The 17500-nt window shown below is 44.4% G+C and overlaps 2 protein-coding genes and 1 pseudogene across 5 annotated transcripts in view; 2 read left to right on the top strand and 1 right to left on the bottom strand.

Annotated features, from left to right (window-relative positions):
* rsrc1 (arginine/serine-rich coiled-coil 1) overlaps positions 1-17500 on the top strand; it is a 121221-nt gene that overhangs the window by 96303 nt on the left and 7418 nt on the right. The window contains exon 1 of one of the 3 annotated variants that reach the window (XM_047806470.1): positions 7196-7357. The exons of the other annotated variants lie outside the window; for them this stretch is intronic. Coding sequence (XP_047662426.1) covers positions 7210-7357 — 148 coding nt within the window. The 5' untranslated portion in view covers positions 7196-7209. Of the gene's footprint in view, positions 1-7195; positions 7358-17500 lie in introns of those variants that run through there. 3 annotated transcript variants of the gene reach the window in all.
* Positions 1036-4092, bottom strand: LOC113634616 (gamma-crystallin M2-like). Of its 2 annotated transcripts, XM_027133697.2 has the most exons (3): positions 2732-4092; positions 2384-2629; positions 1036-2287 (listed from the first exon to the last, which is right to left on the bottom strand). In XM_027133697.2, exons 1-3 carry the CDS (start codon positions 2738-2740, stop codon positions 2012-2014), a joined length of 531 nt encoding a protein of 176 aa, XP_026989498.2. In that variant the 5' UTR covers positions 2741-4092; the 3' UTR covers positions 1036-2011. The 2 variants fall into 2 exon arrangements, with proteins under 2 accessions (XP_026989498.2, XP_026989497.2); XM_027133696.2 differs by lacking the exon at positions 2732-4092 and having other exon boundaries at positions 2384-2647.
* LOC113634619 lies at positions 3898-4059 on the top strand (annotated as a pseudogene).

Raw genomic sequence — 17500 nt, 5'->3', positions numbered from 1 at the left:
TTCCCTTTGGCTCACTTCACTTCACTTCACTTCACTTCACTTCACTTGTAGCCCAGTTTACACCGTGTTTGATTCACTTCCTGCATTCGATTCGATTCAGAGTCACTTTCTTAATCGAACGACACACACCACAGCGTTCCGATCAAGCTCCCGGACCGGTCGTTTTTGGTTCTCAGCCGAGTCCTGTCGCGGCGTTCGCCGCTCAATCAGACGGCGCTGGAGGGCAAACGCACCATGGTCCGATTCGAACGGACACGACGGCGCGTTTGTGCGGCATCAGATGTTCTCCAGAACTGACGACCTACTATAGATAGTGCACCAGGCAACACAATCTAAACACTGATTGCAAGCATGTGGGAGTAGGTCGTATTTGTTATATAAGACGTGCAAGCTCGGGGGTTATCGGATGGATGTCGTACGGGATACGCGTTCGTCCGGTAGAGATAAAGATAGTAGTGGTAGATCATAGCGGGGAAGATGAATATTTCCGATCGGCGCAGAACCGCTCTGTCACGACCGCGTGAGAAATAAACACGTAAAACTGATTTTATTAGAAGAAAGTGCTGGGTTGTGCAGATAGTAAATATTCCACACACACACACACACACACACACACACACACACACACACACACACACACACACACACACACACACACACACACACGTACATTCAAATGAAGTCAGGAGCAATTTGCAAGAGAGCACCAAAACGTGATAGGTGCAATAAAAGCCTTCAGATTCCATAATGAGATTAAGTCCGGATGTGATGTAGGGCATCGCTGGATGAGAAAATGAAATCTGTGATGGCCTGATTATCATCCACCTCTGGTGTGTGCATGTTTCTGAATATGTATGGAGGTGTGTGTGTAGGTGTAGGTGTAGGTGTGTGTGTGTAGAGTACTTCCCGATAATCCAGAGGTCTAAGTTGCACGGCTCGCGTGCGTCTCGGATTGAAAATCTTACTCCAGCCTACGAGGTTTTAATCGGATCTCTGATTAGATGTAATAGGGGTCTGAGTGTGTGCTTAGTTGTCAGGTATCGATCCTTGTTTATTCTGCGCTGAAATGAATTCGTGTCTGATTCATAGCCCCCTATATCCTGTTTATCTGTATCTGTATATGGAGGGAAAAGACCTGTAGTTTGACCTTTCGCTAAGAACTGAATTAATCATCCTTTCTTTACCGTGCCTTTTTTTTTTCTTCCTGTTTGTTTGCGCTGCCGCGAATCACCACGGGACGTATCGAGCGCCGACTTTTCTCTTCATCCATTATGTTTCTGTCTGCTTATTTGCTGTAGGACATCGAGTAAAATAACACAACACGGCCTACACAAACACAAAGTTTATGGAGACTCGAAAACTACTAACTCGCGAGCGTAATTCGCAGCAGCGGAACGCTTCAACTCTTTAGAACCGTGTAATACTTGCATTCGGTAATGTTAATGTTACAGCGGTTTCAGTAACTGCTTTACTGCAAATCGGGTTTATTTCTGGGCGTCAACTGATAAGTGGCGAACATTACGGACGTTTCAGAGTACGATGACGTCGTCGTGCGTCTGACGCGACGACGAGGAAGAGTCTTCGTCTTATCGTTGCGAGTTAAAATTCGGCCGACGAAGCAGCCGTCCGTCACCGCGAGCTACGTGAGAAAACAGGCCGTGATCTCTGGGTAAGACGGAGTTGCTTTCTTTCCTCCGCCGCTAGCCGAGGACAGGCGACTCCGGCCAATCACAGGCACCTGTGAGCTCATTGTACGTGGAAGACGGCCGACGGTTTGTTCCGCCGCTTCTCCGTGGGAACGGTTAGTCCACTTTATCACACCAACAAATTGTTCCTGATTCAACGAAAATACCCAGAATGCAACAGCACCGCCGAACGCTTTCACACACACACACAAAGAGAAAAGCTTACAGAATGATTCCTTCTGATTTACTGCTTTATTTATTTCTTTGCTCGTGATGTTCACACGATGTTGGGGTCACTGATTAGACCAGGATTTATTATTTATTATTTAATACCAGGAATCCTTGATGCGTCTCGCGCTCATGAAGTTCATGTTGCCGTAGTCCCTGAAGCTGCGGTACTCTCCGGGCCTGAAGTACCACATCCTGCCTCTGTATTGAGGATGCTCGTACGCCAGCCAGTGGCCGTCCATCACGTGGCACGAGTGGCATCCGCCGGACCAGTGGTAGCGATCCGTGATAGAGTCGCAGTCGTCGCTCAGCTCCATCATCTGCCCCATGTAATTCTCCCTCTCATAGATCCTCATCCTGTAGTTGCCCCTGTGCTGTTTTGTAGAAGATACAATTCATTTAAGTTAAAAAATACATTATGCGTACAGTAGCTAATATTTTATTCACATAGTATAATGTTGTTAGCGTACCATAGGGATCATGCGGCAGGACCTGATGCAGTTGTTGCCCCAGCCCCACATGCTCATGTAGTCAGGGTACTCGCCCCTCCTGATGAAGTACTGGTTTCCCATGAAGTTGGGCCGATCGTACACCATCCAGCAGCCGCTCTCCACCTTGCACGAGTGGCAGCGGCTCAGGTAGGAGGACATGTCGGAACAGTCGCTGCTGCACTCGTAGGAGCGGCCCGTGAAGTTCCGGTCCTCGTAGAAGACGACCTGTTTGGGCAAAGTCATAATGGTGATTAATAACCGATAATTTCATGCATTAAAAAAATATATGTATCATTTTTTTGTTGTAGTTTAGGCTCTAGCGCTTACCCTGGCCATGGTGGTAATGAGTTAGGGAGCTTTGTCGGTCAGCGTGAGCTTTGCTGGTGAGCTGATGCCGTATCAGGTGTTATCTCCTTTCTTTTATACCCAAAACAAAAGCCAGAAACCATGTGGTGCCTTTTGTGTGAACTCCTGACCAAGCAACATAGCACAGAGGCCCATAAAGCTGAAGGCCTTTCACCGCTTTTCCATGTGACCCGGTCCAGTGAAGGCTTATAGCTGATGCAGGCAAGACAGTGGAGCTGGCAGCGTGTCTTTTTTTTTATATGCCTACTATAGACATGTTGTTGTTGCATTCTGCACAACTAGTGAATGCTCTTCTGTCCTTTTGCTAATTCGGGGTGTTTATTTAGGAACGTACGTACAGAAAGCACGGAGCTTTCCATCACGTTCTTTTCTTTTACTCGTACAGAACGTTTAACAGTAAACATCATCACGATGCAGCGTTACCGAGATCTAAATACGATCCGTAACGAGCGAGCCGGAGGCAAGCGTGGCTCCGAGAAGCTCCCCGAGGAGACGAGGACTCAAAGACAACCTCCAGAATCACATTCTGGGTGTAAATAAACACTAAGTGGTGTCTAAATATCACTAAACATTTTACGCCTAGCTGAATTAGTGAGGAAATGTACACAATTATCAGCTTAGCAACAGAGAATCCTTTTCCTTACACTTTTTTATCCAGATTGCGGACTTTTAATCGCTTCGTCGCCATCTTCGGGATTGTATTTCCTTTTGCGCACTTAGAGACGAGTTACATTTTGCAGAATGAGGAACGAGGCGCGGCCGGTGACGAGAGAGCTTAGCGTGTCATTGGTCATGTTCTGTCGCTGGATGATGGCTTACTGTCTCTCTTCCCTCCCTGTCATAGCAACAACAGCCAATCAGGGCATCTGTGAGCTCATGTATGTGACAGGGGGCGTTCCTCGCTGTCCTGTGACTTAACATGAGGTGCAGTTCTGAAGCTGACTTCACAATAAAACACTTGTTGAAAACAGAACTAAAGCACAATTGTTAATATGACTATTATACACTATTATACACTATCATACACCTACCGCCGTGCTTTACATGAAGGCGTAGCGTCGTGCTTTTCAGTATAACAAACACTACAAAAGGTCCGACTCAAAATCCAGTGGCATTTTTGGGACATTCCAACATTTTGTTTTTGGCTAAGATCAGGTGAAGTATCTGTTCTTATCAGTTTAATATCTGATACATCCTCTATATTAGGATTTCATATTAAACAGGTGGGGACACGGTGGCTTAGTGGTTAGCACGTTCGCCTCACACCTCCAGGGTTGGGGGTTCGATTCCCGCCTCCGCCTTGTGTGTGTGGAGTTTGCATGTTCTCCCCGTGCCTCGGGGGTTTCCTCCGGGTACTCCGGTTTCCTCCCCCGGTCCAAAGACATGCATGGTAGGTTGATTGGCATCTCTGGGAAATTGTCCGTAGTGTGTGTGTGTGTGTGTGAATGAGAGTGTGTGTGTGTGTGCCCTGCGATGGGTTGGCACTCCGTCCAGGGTGTATCCTGCCTCGATGCCTGATGACGCCTGAGATAGGCACAGGCTCCCCGTGACCCGAGAAGTTCGGATAAGCGGTAGAAAATAGCGGTAGAAAGCGGTTCCTAGACCTGAGATAAAAGATCTGATGCCTTTTTAGAATTGTGAGAAAGTTTAATATAATAACTTCCTGCTTTCTCAGTTCTTAAAACTTCGCACGTTCGCAACGGCCGTCGTACCGTAGTAACGAAAGCCGAGTCTACTGCGATAAATCTCTTCATCGTGATACCTGCTGTATGCGATAATAACCGCCACCCTGCACATTGTTCAAGCTCCTCGAATAACATCGGAATTTATTAGCATAATCCGAGGGTCTGTGATATTATCGCTCGGTAATTCTATTCGTAACGAATGTTTATCAGATCGGATCGCCGTTTCCGTTAGATGAAACGAACACCGCACTACAGCGAGCTCTGTGTTTCTCTTCTCCTCTTTATTAGTTGAAACCGTTACCAAAACCGTTAAATAAGCGTTCAGCCGGAGGCTACAGAGCAAGGTTCCCAGTCATGCAGGTTTCTTAAGCAAAGTTCACGCTGTAATCGTCTTTTGGAATGAATCGACTTCCTTCCTACTCCTCTGCTCGGTGCTCTTTCATTTCTCTTCCTTTTTTAAGAACAACGCATTCATCCTGCTTAGCGCTGGAAGGCTCACCCATTCCCTCACCTTTATCAAGGACAGAAATAGTGCCTCATCAAAGCGACACGCAGCCTCCACTTCCAACGACCTGGAAGTTTCAAAACCGTTCGGCCATTACGTTCTTCCGGTCCAACAGGGTCTACCCACTCATCCCTCAGGGGCTGGGAGAGTTCAACACAACAAGAAAGTTGCAGCCAAGCTGTGGAAATGAACAAAATGAGAGGAAAGCGCGCCTCCCACTCCTCTGAGAACGCTTCTGTCGGACAGCCACGGATCGAAAAAAAGATGCGTTTGATTCTCGCAAGTGTGAAAATGTTTGCGCTATTAGAACAGCGCTTCGTGCTTTGACCTTTTCTCAACAAGGAGGCCACTTCTCGCAGCGAAGATCAATACTTCACCTTCTGCTCGTCGTTTAAACATAACTACTTTCTATTGGCGCTTGAAAGGGATTTTAGCCTCGGCGTCAGAGGCCGCGCCGCACTCCGAAATCAAACCCCGCAAACATAGAAGCGGCGCCGAGTGCTTGTTTGTTCTTCTCTCTAGGTTTTCATCAATAACTTTTTTTTTTATTATTATTTTTTTTTATCAAATTTAGTTTTAAAGCTGATGGCTTTGGTGGAGCAACAGAGCCTGTGCAAATCTCGAAACTGTCGTAACTTCCATTTACTATCTGGTTTGTTTTTGTACGGACGTTTTTGTGCTTAATTCACTTTTATTCGTACGAAGGAGGAGAAACGGGCCGGGAAAAACCTCCCGAGGAAACAAGACGGAGACGTCTCGAGTGACCCGACTCGAAAGGCTGAACTCGGGTAGTGAGATTATACTGTAGATTATTACACACGTATTGCTGTACAGTATATAACCTAAAGGGAACGTGTGAACAGCAGACCTGGGATGAACGCAGGACCGTCCTTATGATTTCAGCAGCATCGTGTTTACAGCTGTAGCTCTTCGACATCATCCATCTACAGTATATTCCGCTTAGATTTTTATTAATCGAGGATTTTATGCGTATTAAACCCAGTTAAAGTGTTTCTTCATCACATCGTCAGTATGGAGATCGATGTCAGACTGGGATGGCCCCGTGTCTCCGCTCTCGGAAGTAACGAAACGACCTTTACATATTGGATTTGTGTGCGAGAAAGAAAAAAAAAAAAATATATATATATATATATATATATATATATATGCACACAAAACACACTTGTCTTCGCGCTTCGGTCGTCCTCGTCTCTACTACACGTAGCCTTGTTTGTGGCCAGTGCTAAATGTTGTCAAGAGTTAGAATAAGACATGAGCCTGTCCCCCATCACGGTCTAATCGTGAGATCATATATTTTAATGAGGCGTATAATAGCTTTTAACCCATATCATTAGAGCCAGATATACTGTGGCCTGCTCTTTTGCCTTGCAAAAGGGGAAAACTGTTTCTTAATTACGCTGTGTGTCGGCCAGGTCACGGGCGCCGGTGTGTAACCGTCTCTGTGTGCCTGTGTTCCAGAATTATCTGGTCATTAAAATATTCACAAGGGATTTGCCCCTCAACCTTCAACACACACACACACACACACACACACACACACACACACACACACACACACACACACACACAGTCTCCTCTCCCGCCCCCTGTACCTATTAACACCCTGTCTCTCTCTCTAACAAGCTCTGTTGTCGATCATGAAGCTCTTCCTACCAAGCAAAAAAAAAAAAAAAAAAAAAGAGAGAGAAAGATATTCCGAGCACCCGGTCTGTTTGTCACTGGGAAGATGTATAGCTATAAATGTAATCAAATTCCCCACCGTAGCTTTAATTAGAGATTTCGGTGTTAGCTTTGCCAGTATTTTTATTCATTTGCAGTATGCAAATTTATTTATTTATTTATTTATTTATTTATTTTCCATAATTATTGCCTCCTCCTTCTTCATTTTAACTACAAACTGTTGAATCCTTTTCCTCATTTCCTTTCTTTTCTTTTTTTTCTTTTTTTTTCCTTTGGAGAAAACACCGCCGAAAATAAAATACGAACGCGTAATTAATTAATTAATTAATTTATTTATTTATTAATTTATTTATTAATTAATTAACGCAGCTTGTTTCGAGTCAATATCATTTAATTGCACAGAACCCGCAGTGCTTTTCGTATGTGGGTTGGCGAAAGGCAGTGGACATGTTAATCTGCACGATAATCAAATTATTTGACCTCCAAGCCCGAGGACGCGAAAGCCGACGCCAAGTGGACTGCTGTTAAATATTTAGCACGCTTTCGTCATGAATACAAATGGGGCACAAATTGGAATCTACAGGCGGGTGACCCCGCGACTAAAGCCTGGGGTGCAAAGGGCCTCACTTTGCTTTCAGTGTTTTAATTACCGCGACCACCGCCACGTGAAGGACAAGCGGCGAAATGCGGCACCTGGTAAACGTCACTTTTCTCCATCTGCCTCGTCACTTAGCAGAAGTCCGCATGCAAAGAGATGTTTGGTCATAAAAGGTCTGAAGATTTGTTTGGAGATTTCTCTGCACCGCTACCTGTTCAGCTCAGACGACGTATACTGTAGAGCGATTAAACTACCTTTACACGGCTGGCAGTCTATAACAGCCCGTAGCGAACGGCAAGCCTCACGCTCTGCCGGTCGCCCGTGACAACGTTATGTTGGAATAGAAAAGGAAAGCATCGCAGGTGATGTTTTATTTAAAAGAAATCTGCTCATATTGATTTCCCATTTCGCTCGACCGGCAGCATTGTTAGCCATTAGCCTGCAGTTCGGCGACAGCTTCCATCCATCCGCAGGTTCATTTCCAGCCTTTTATTATGTCCTCGTGCAGGACGTTTTCATCCGAACGCCTCGGCAGATCGTACGTTACTATGACTTTCCGTGAGAAGTCAATTCTCCTAATAAAATTCTTTAATGTTTCTTGCTAAAAACAAACACTGTTCCTAAACGATGCCGTTCGTACACAAACAAAAATACGTAAATTTGAAATTAGCATCATGGTCTGAAGCATACAGGCAACACCATGAGGATGTTTGTCGCTAATCGGTGACCGTAAGCCTCTGTTACTAAAGCGACGCGTCTTTGGACACGTCTTGATTATCGGACTGCAAGAAGAGGACGAAAAAAAGTGCTTTTTTTTGTTTGTTTGTTTGTTTGTTTCTTTTTCTAAACCATTCGTTTAAACCGTTCACACCCATTTTTTATCATTTACTACCAGGCTAGTTTTGTCCTTACAGCGGCGCCACATATCGTCCCGTCGTAACTGGAATGTCTGCGTCCCCTGCGCCTGTCCGCGGGCCCCCACACTGAAGCGATTAGTTATGCCTGGCCTGTAAGCACTGAATCAGAGTTGGGGACCCAGGGGAAATAAATTTGGCGGAAAATCAGTGCGGGAAGATTTAATTATCACGCGGGGACCTTTTCCTGCTCCTGGCTCACTGAACCTAGGAAGGAAAAAAACCCCATTGTGTTGCTACCGAATCCACACAGCGCTTGTCCTCTCCTCCCAATTTGTACCCCAGCACAGTGATAAGCCAAGCAATTACCTTTTTATTGATTTTTCATCACCACAAATTTAAAGTTAAACCTTTGGCCTACCTTCTTTTGGAAAGACATGGTGGGTGATTAATACCCCACAACACACACACACACACACACACACACACACACACACACACACACACACACACTGTGAGCAGAAGAGCAACATAACCTCACACGACCCGGCGTGAACGCCGTAGGTGATCAGGATGAGCCGACGTGTGCCGCAAAGCTTTTCGTAGCTTGTCTCGATACCTGTGGAGGTGAAGAGCTTGTTTCAGACAAACTGTTGAAACAGATCAGACGATCGTCAGCCCAGACGAGGTACCGATTGTTTTAGCGTGGACAATTCGTGCAAGGTGAAGCGTCAGTGTGATGCAGCGTGTTTTCATGTAAAAGCCAAGAGCATCCATCTAAACTAGTCAGGTAGCATTGGTGCACGTAGCACCACTGAGGCACATGTTGCATTCAAACATATCTATATACCAAATGGAATCTTTTCACTTCACAAAAGTCCGCTTTGTTTCGTTTATTCTTTTTCCCGTATTTCTGAAACTGACAAGTGCACATTCATGCGCTCGCGCCACAGGAAAAGGCAAAACGTACACAGTGACAATCTGGCAACCCACAGTGACGGGAGTCGGAGTGATGTGAAAACATCAAACCTCGACTCTCGCGGTAGTCGGCGCCGTCGCAGCTTCTACGCGCACGACGTGTGAATAAATGCGTGACGCTCACCGGAGCGTCTGATCCTGTACAGCGACTCGAGTGACCGAAAGTGAGACACAACATGCGTGTTCTGTCACACACGCCTTGGGTTACCGGTTAAAGTTTTACCCTCAGACAGAAACCGTGCCCAGCTGGCGGGGGCTGCTGCAGTCGCATAAACGGCTATGTGAGAATGTGTGTAAGGCTTTCTGAGGGACCGCTTGTATTTATGGTCTGGGAGCAAGAGGAGTTCCAAAGGGCTCACTGTTATGAGGCGTATGTGGGTGGTGGGCTCATTCTCACCTCATCAAGAAGTGGCCGGTGGTCCTAAACACACACACACACACACACACACACACACAAGGGAAGCTGGGCAGTCTCTGTGATTGGGTATCACATTTAGGACACACTGGGGTGAAGGGTCACTCAGCGGGTAACCACAGCGTGCACATGTTAAATGTCACTCAGCGAGAGGTTTTAGCTTTTGCTCTTATTGCACTTTTCACCTTTTTTGGAGGAACCACGCTGTCAGGTCACTAAGTGTCAGGTCAGACTAATCGCACTGCTTTATTTCTAAGGAAATACAGATTACACGAATTCCCTAAAACGTACCTGCTGTAGTCTTTTCACAAATACAGTAAATAACATATTGGCAAACCGAGAGTCATTGTTCCTGTAATATCAGACCGAGCTCTGATCCGTATCAGACAAACATGTCCACAATTCTACCGCTGTTCCTCCGTAGATTTTCAACAACACAAACACTTTTAAAAAGATTTATTTGTTTACTTTTTATTATTATTATTATTATTATTATTATTATTATTATTATATAGTTTTTTTAAATATTTTTTTTACTATTATTGTTATTATTATAATTATTATTATTTTATTTGTATTATTATTGTTGTTATTTTTATTGTTATTATGTATTATTATAATTTTTTATACTATTATTATTATTTATTATATATTTTTGCTATTAATGAACATTAATTATTAATAATAATTTTTTAAATAATATAATAATTATTAATTATTATTAATTAAATATTATATTACTATTTTTTACTATTATTATATATTTTTTTTACTCTTATTGTTATTATTATTATTTATTATTACTAATTTTGTTTACTATTATTGTTGTTATTATTATTATTATTATTATTATTATTATTATTATTATTATTATTATGCAGACCGGAGTTCCCCCCGAGCTGCTACTCTGTTTTATTCAAACCGTCGAGGCCATGAGCTTCTCCGCCTGTCAGGAACATCTTCAGATATAGATTTAAAGCACGGATCAAAAGAAGAGCGAGGAAAGCGAACGGAAAATAGTCACGTTATGTGTTTCTGTAGGTTTTCCTCTCCCAGCATTTGTCGTGTTAAAGCAGAGCAGGATGAGCGATGGCACGTAACTGAACGTTTCCCCGAAACCCGATGACCTCATTTTTATTTTAACGTCCCGCTCCAATTAAGTAATTAGTTGCTGTAGTGTTTCTCTAATTGCAGAGTTATTTATGAAACAGCTCCCGAGCTGAAAACCCCAGAGCTGTGCACTTTTCCCTCCTCATTCATTTAATCTCTCGCGTTCCTTTTCCTTTTCCTTACGCTCTTCCCCTTGCTTTTTTTTTTTTTTTAAAAGGAGCCTTAATGCATCTTTTATATGACGTCTGACTGAGCAGAGCATTACGGTGGATCAGTACCGTGCGGTCCAGAAGCACTATATTAGTTTAACTAGCAAATATATCGGTCTAAATGTGTGTGTGTGTGTGTGTGTGTGTGTGTGTGTGAGTCTGGATGTCTGATCAATCTGCTGTTATTGCAGTTGCTTTGTTACTGAATATCAGTTAATATTGTTAATGTATTGCGTTACAAGAGCACGAGGAAGGAAAAAGGCCTTTTCTAGATGTATAACCATTCAAAGAGCAAGAAGCAAGTTGCAGGGCTATTAAGGGATTTTAGAAGGATTTACACACACACACACACACACACACACACACACACACACACACACACACACACACATGACAGTTTGAATCAGGAGCACGTCGCTGTGATACACCGCAGGTACGTACGGCCGTCTACAGCTGGACTTTATTAGCCATGTCTCTGTCTAAGACACAAAACATTCAGTTTAAAGCGCCACCTCAGGCTCGCTGGGCAAATTATTTCAATACTAGCCACAATATTTAAACGCGGAATAATATTTCGGAACCTCGGGTCCAGAGATCCGTAGATCAGGTCAAACACGGAGGTGGCAAAATTTATGCATCGACCGTAGCATTTCGAAACCTGTGAACTTTTTTCCTCCCGCCGTCTCCAGTGAAGCCTCCGTCAAACCGAAAGCGAGTAAAATTGCTTGAAAGAGATTTTAGGAGCAGTTTCTTTCACTTTCCGCTGCGTTTATCTGGATGACGTGTGAATTTCTGAACCTCGGCCTTGTAAGGCGTCAGAGAACAAAAGAAGGCGGGGCTTTGGTCAGTACTTAGCACAGAAATGTACTTTTTCTTTATATTTGTTTGTTTGTTTGTATATTTATTTATTTATTTATCTATCTATCTATCTTTGATAGACTTGGATTTTGGTGTAAAGCTGTTTTGTTGTCTTTCCCTTAACAGCTAGTGGAATTCAGCAGTGAGTTCGGTGCCCGCGCCACATGATTCTGAGATCGGTTTATTATTACATTTCATTTCTATGTCCAGTAAACGTTTCCGTTCGCTCCGTGCTGCCGTGTGATGAAAGATTGTGTCACGCCATAAAACTCAGCCTATGTGAGGGCAGGTTACCCCGAGCACTCCTGGTGTGTGTGTGTGTGTGTGTGTGTGTGTGTGTCTGTGTCTGTGTCTGTGTCTGTGTCTGTGTCTGTGTCTGTGTCTGTTTGTGTGTGTCTGTTTGTGTGTGTGTATGTGTGTGTGTTTCTGTGTGTATGTGTGTCTGTGTGTGTATTTCTTTGTGTGTCTGTGTGTGTGTATTTCTGTGTGTGTGTCTGTGTATGTGTGTGTGTGTTTCTGTGTGTGTGTGTCTGTGTGTGTATTTCTTTGTGTGTCTGTGTGTGTCTGTGTGTGTGTATGTGTTTCTGTGTGTGTGTGTGTGTGTGTGTGTGTGTGTTTCTGTATGTGTGTGTCTGTATGTGTGTGTTTCTGTGTGTCTGTATGTGTGTGTGTGTGTGTGTGTGTGTGTGTGTTTCTGTGTGTCTGTATGTGTGTGTGTGTGTGTGTGTGTGTGTGTTTCTGTGTGTCTGTATGTGTGTGTTTCTGTGTGTCTGTATGTGTGTGTGTGTGTGTGTGTGTTTCTGTGTGTCTGTATGTGTGTGTGTGTGTGTGTGTGTGTGTGTTTCTGTGTGTCTGTGTGTGTGTGTGTGTGTGTGTGTATGTGTGTTTCTGTGTGTCTGTATGTGTGTCTGTGTGTGTGTGTTTCTGTGTGTCTGTATGTGTGTGTGTGTGTGTGTGTGTGTGTGTGTGTGTGTGTGTGTTTCTGTGTCTCTGTATGTGTGTCTGTGTGTGTGTGTTTCTGTGTGTGTGTGTGTGTTTCAGTGTGTCTGTATGTGTGTGTTTCTGTGTGTCTGTTTGGGTGTGTGTGTGTGTGTGTGTGTGTGTGTGTGTATGTGTGTGTAAATGCTCCCTGTGTATTGTACAGACTCCAGGAGTCATATGAAGGGCAATTGTAAAATTCTGTCAATCAATGGTTTAAATAATAAAATAAAAAGTAACTTGGACTTGCAGCGTTGCATTAAATAGTAAGTGAGGTTTAGAAGTTGTGCTTCGGTTTCTTTCCACCGTGAAAACTTCACACTGGTGTTTTAAAACACTGCAAAACACAAATCCACAAAACCTCTAATACTATAAAGTCCCTCTCTGGTGCCTTAAACTAGCGGCGCTCGCAATCCACCGTGAACGGTTTTAATAAACAGTTTTTCTTCTAGCTGTTAGCTTGTGTGTGTGTGTGTGTGTGTGTGTGTGTGTGTGTGTGTGTGTGTGTGTGTGTGTGTGTGTGTGTGCGTGCGTGTGTGTGCGTGCGTGCGTGCGTGTGCGTGTGTGTGTGTGTGTGTGTGTGTAAAAAGCATAAGTAAAATATGACTTTACACATTAAAATAGTGTTGATATAGTAAATCTCTTCCCAGGACGGGGGTTCGCTATCTTTGAAGTTATTTTCCTGAACATCACGAGATCTTTAGAGGAACCCGGCTATAAAATATCCGAGGCCGACTGCCAGAGAAGCAATTTGCATTTTTTCCTGAAATCCTGTCATTTTTGACTGGATCTGTAGCACGTTTTGACCTTCACGCGTGGACAAGAATTTTGACCCCCTTTTTTATGTTTGCACTTTACATAAAAACACAGAGACCAGAAACCCGTTTACTCGAAACTCCCTTAAAAAGAACAGCAATAAGCAGCTTATGGATTCTTCAGTCCACAGTATTTATAAATTAAGCCCTAAAGATGACAGTAAACATCGATTAGTCCGGTTGTTTATGTCTTTATGCGCCGTAACCCCGATCCTCGTCCCTGACGGAGCATGGACCGGTCGGCGCGTTCGTCTGCGACGCCTGCTTCGGGTCGTGAACCCGCCGGCGTCGTTTTTTTACCTTGAACAATAAGGAAACGTTACGTAGATTAAAGCGGTCCGGCTACGGAGAACTTGCACGTGTTGCACATTGACGTTCACCTCGGTGGACACCAGCACGCGTACACAAACCTGCATCATTCATATCATTGTGTTCAGCTCTTACTCTCTGGGGACCCGAGTGACATCTGGCACGAGCTGCCACCGTGTCCTCGTCTGTGACCCTACGCTAAACGGTGGAGAGGAGGGGGAGGAGGAGGAGGAGGGTATTCTACATCACAGCGCACGCCAAATCAGGACCACTGATGGCTGCTGTCAGCTGCGCGTGAGACAGTTTTGTGTGTGTGATCATCATTCAGACGTGGTTTTGTCGCTTAGGCCTCATAACCTCACATAATCTCTTTCTCTCTCTCTCTCTCTCTCTCTCTCTCTCTCTCTCCATCGAGATCTCGTTTGTCAAGGCCGCCAGCAGCAGGGTATTAGTTATGCAAATATTGACGTGCCGCTTTGGCCTGGTAGCTATCAATTGAAATCAGCAAATCGATGGCCCTAATAGCTGCTCATTATGCACTTGATGCATTTTCAGGGATACCATCGGAAGCTGCCAGCTCGCCTAATCAATGCAGTCAGAAACCATTACCTTCCTCCGAGTCCGATCCCTTTTTCATTCGCTCCGCGCCGTCTAAAGCCACCTCGTCATCTCACGAAACCGCGGGCCTACGGATACATCCCAGGGAGTCGAGATCCTGCCGTCGTACGTCGTACAGGTCGTGCGATTAATATCCGTTTTAATTCTACCGATTTTCGTAGCCATCGTAATGTGCTGAAGCTGGAAAGATTTAATCTGATAACAGCACACTTGTTTTTTTTTTTTTTTTTTTTTTTTTTTTTAAATAAATAAATAAATAAATAAATAAATAAACGAAAAGTTTAGCATTATTCGATTTCTACAGTTATGTACATAATAGGAAGCTCACTTCCAAACTTCATTTCACTTCGGAGTTCTGCCCGAAGGCCCGAAGCTGAAATCAAGGCTGCTGTTTTCTTCCTCTCTCCTCCGATTCCCCAAAGCCTCCACCACACACTCTCCATCAGAAGTGGACACAGTCTTTATTTAGACTCCAGATTGGAACAGATAAATAAGACGGGTGCTAATGGGAGAAGTCAAGCTCCGGGTGGGTGTCGGGGGCTCGCCGGGATAAATCATTAGATGGAAGGTTATTGGAAATGCAGCGGGATAAAAGAGCGAAGAAGCCAGTAATTGCCTTAAAGCTCAGACTACAAAGCCTCACTCGGGCTTTTACAAGGCCAGCCGGCAACAAAAGAGCCGTAATTTATGAGCTCAGCGTAAAAGAATAGCATAATTGCATTAAAAATTAATGCTAATGAGGCCCAAAATGGGGAAGGTGGTTGTTATGAAAGTTTGTATTCATCTTCTCCGGCTTGAATGATGGGCCGGTGGCTTGATTAATGGCTTAATTTCTATCAATTAGCAGGCAAAAAGATTCTCCACAGAGACAGGAGGGGCTCCATTGAGCGTTGGATTACATATCTCTGCCTGGTGAGGAGAGGGTAGAGGAGAGGGCAGGAGACTCAGCCACTTATCTGTGTGTGTGTGTGTGTGTGTGTGTGTGTGTGTGTGTGTGTACAATTCTGTTTAAAAACCCAAGTTGGAGAAGCAACACACAGGTCTTAGGATTGAGTACTGCTTCTCCTTCCACATCCACTGTATTGTGTGTGTGTGTGTGTGTGTGTGTGTGTGTGTGTGTGTGTGTGTGTGTGTGTGTGTGTGTGTGTGTGTGTGTGTGTGTGTGTGTGAGAGAGAGAGAGAGAGAGCTTTTTCTTTCGTCCTCATTCTACTAATTGAAGTTCATGACATTCTAAAGCCCCTTTGAATTTTCATACATTTTGTAACCAACCGCCTGATGACAGGCATTTATTTATTTGTTTGTTTGTTTGTTTGTTTGTTTGTTTGTTTATCCATCAGCACCAACGAGATCCGCCATAATTGCGTTCGCGGCGCTAACGAGCTCAATTAGGAGAATTAATCAGATGCACCAAAAGTGTCTTCTATATTTGATTTTTTCCCCCTTTTTCTATCTCCTGCCCCCGGCTCACGTGTCACCGGTGTAGATCCGGATCACTAACGAGCAAACACGAGGAGACGCGAGGATTAGAAATCGCTCCGGCGTACAGACGTAGAAAGTACAAAACGTCCTGGAACGAACTCAAAGCTCATGAGTAAACGGTGAAGTATTAATATTTTATCGTAGTGAACGATGAAACTGCTCGCGGATGGAAGAAGCTCAGGGATTTACAGCAGTAACCTGATCGTGTGGGTTCACAGAGCGACGTCCGAGGATCGACCGTTACACGCGATATCCGGTGCTCCGTGACGTCACCTCGGGTACCAACGGGGCCGAGGGACGTACGGTGAAGGCAGGATCCTCGTGTTACGCTGTTTATACATGAGTTTGTCCTCGTTTGTCATTTCATCCCAAAGATTAACTCTGAGTGTTAAAATAACAAAAGATTTATTTATTTGTTTGTTTGTTTGTTTGTTTGTTTGTTTGGTAAAGTTTCTTCCCTTACCAGCTGGAAACAGTGCTTCACTTCTTGATGTAAAAACAAATGGAGGAACTCGAGGACGGTCGCGAGACGTTCCGCTGTTCAACACCTCCCTCTGCTGGAAAAGCGACGCCGGACTTCCCGTTTCTTTCCTGGTACGAAGATCATCGCCGTCGTCTCCCGATCGCAGATTCCTTATCGGAAAGATGGGCCAAGTTTGCCTGCAGCTTCCTCCTTCTCTCTCAGCTTTCTGTCTACGAAGAAAGACAAAGAGCTTCTCAGAGCCCACGATCATTTATCGAGTCCGATGTCTCGTCGGACTGTTTGGGCCGGTTTGCCTTCAGCCGCTTTAATTATTTATGCTTGTTTTAACATTTATACATGTCTGGAAGCTTGTCCAGAACCCACAGTGGTGTTACACCCTGGAAATGGGATTCACTGAACCTCAGGACAGGTTTTAAAGAAGAAATCTTTTCTGTTTGTGTGTGTGGATGTGCGTACACGACCCGTCCGTCTGAACCGTCTGACGGTTTTTAATTGTATTCTCGCTCTCTGTCTTCTGTCCTCTTCCGGGTCTCGTGTCTACTTTACGCCGTAACGCTACTTTACGGCGCTCTGGACCTGGATAACGTGTCGATATTAAATATCAACTTTGACCCGGCTTTGCGCTGACGGCGGCTGGCGGTGGCCTTTCTCAGGCAGCGTTATCGATTTCCAGCTGTCTGCGTCTCGCCCGGCCTTTTCTCACAGAGTCCATTATTTTTGATTTTCCTATGAAATACATATCTTTCCCTACTGACATCTGACAAACAGCATATGGAAGTCATTTTATCTACCAATAATGTGTCTGTCAAAAAGCATGAGGCTTTTATAGAATCCCGGGCCGAGGATAGGTTGTCACTGATGCGCTCAGGCTCGGTGTGTGTTTCGTGGTGTTGGTGTATCAGTTATTAAGACACTCTATATACACACACACACACACACACACACACACACACACATTTGGGATTAATATCAGGGGTGATTGAGGGCCATCGGGCACCGGACTGCTGTCATGTGAAGGACAGGATGCTGAAGAAGGATATTGTAGCTGCTCTTTTTTTGTGTGTCTGAGCGCCGGTTCTGTTTGTTTTGTTGTTTGACTTTTGAAGTAAGGAGCAATATTTTACAAGACTTTT

This window comes from Tachysurus fulvidraco, chromosome 22 (genome assembly GCF_022655615.1).
Source record: "Tachysurus fulvidraco isolate hzauxx_2018 chromosome 22, HZAU_PFXX_2.0, whole genome shotgun sequence".
NCBI classification, from domain to species: Eukaryota; Metazoa; Chordata; class Actinopteri; order Siluriformes; family Bagridae; genus Tachysurus; species Tachysurus fulvidraco.
The sequence above is the reverse complement of the archived record's forward strand: the minus strand, read 5'-3'. Positions and strand labels throughout refer to the sequence as shown.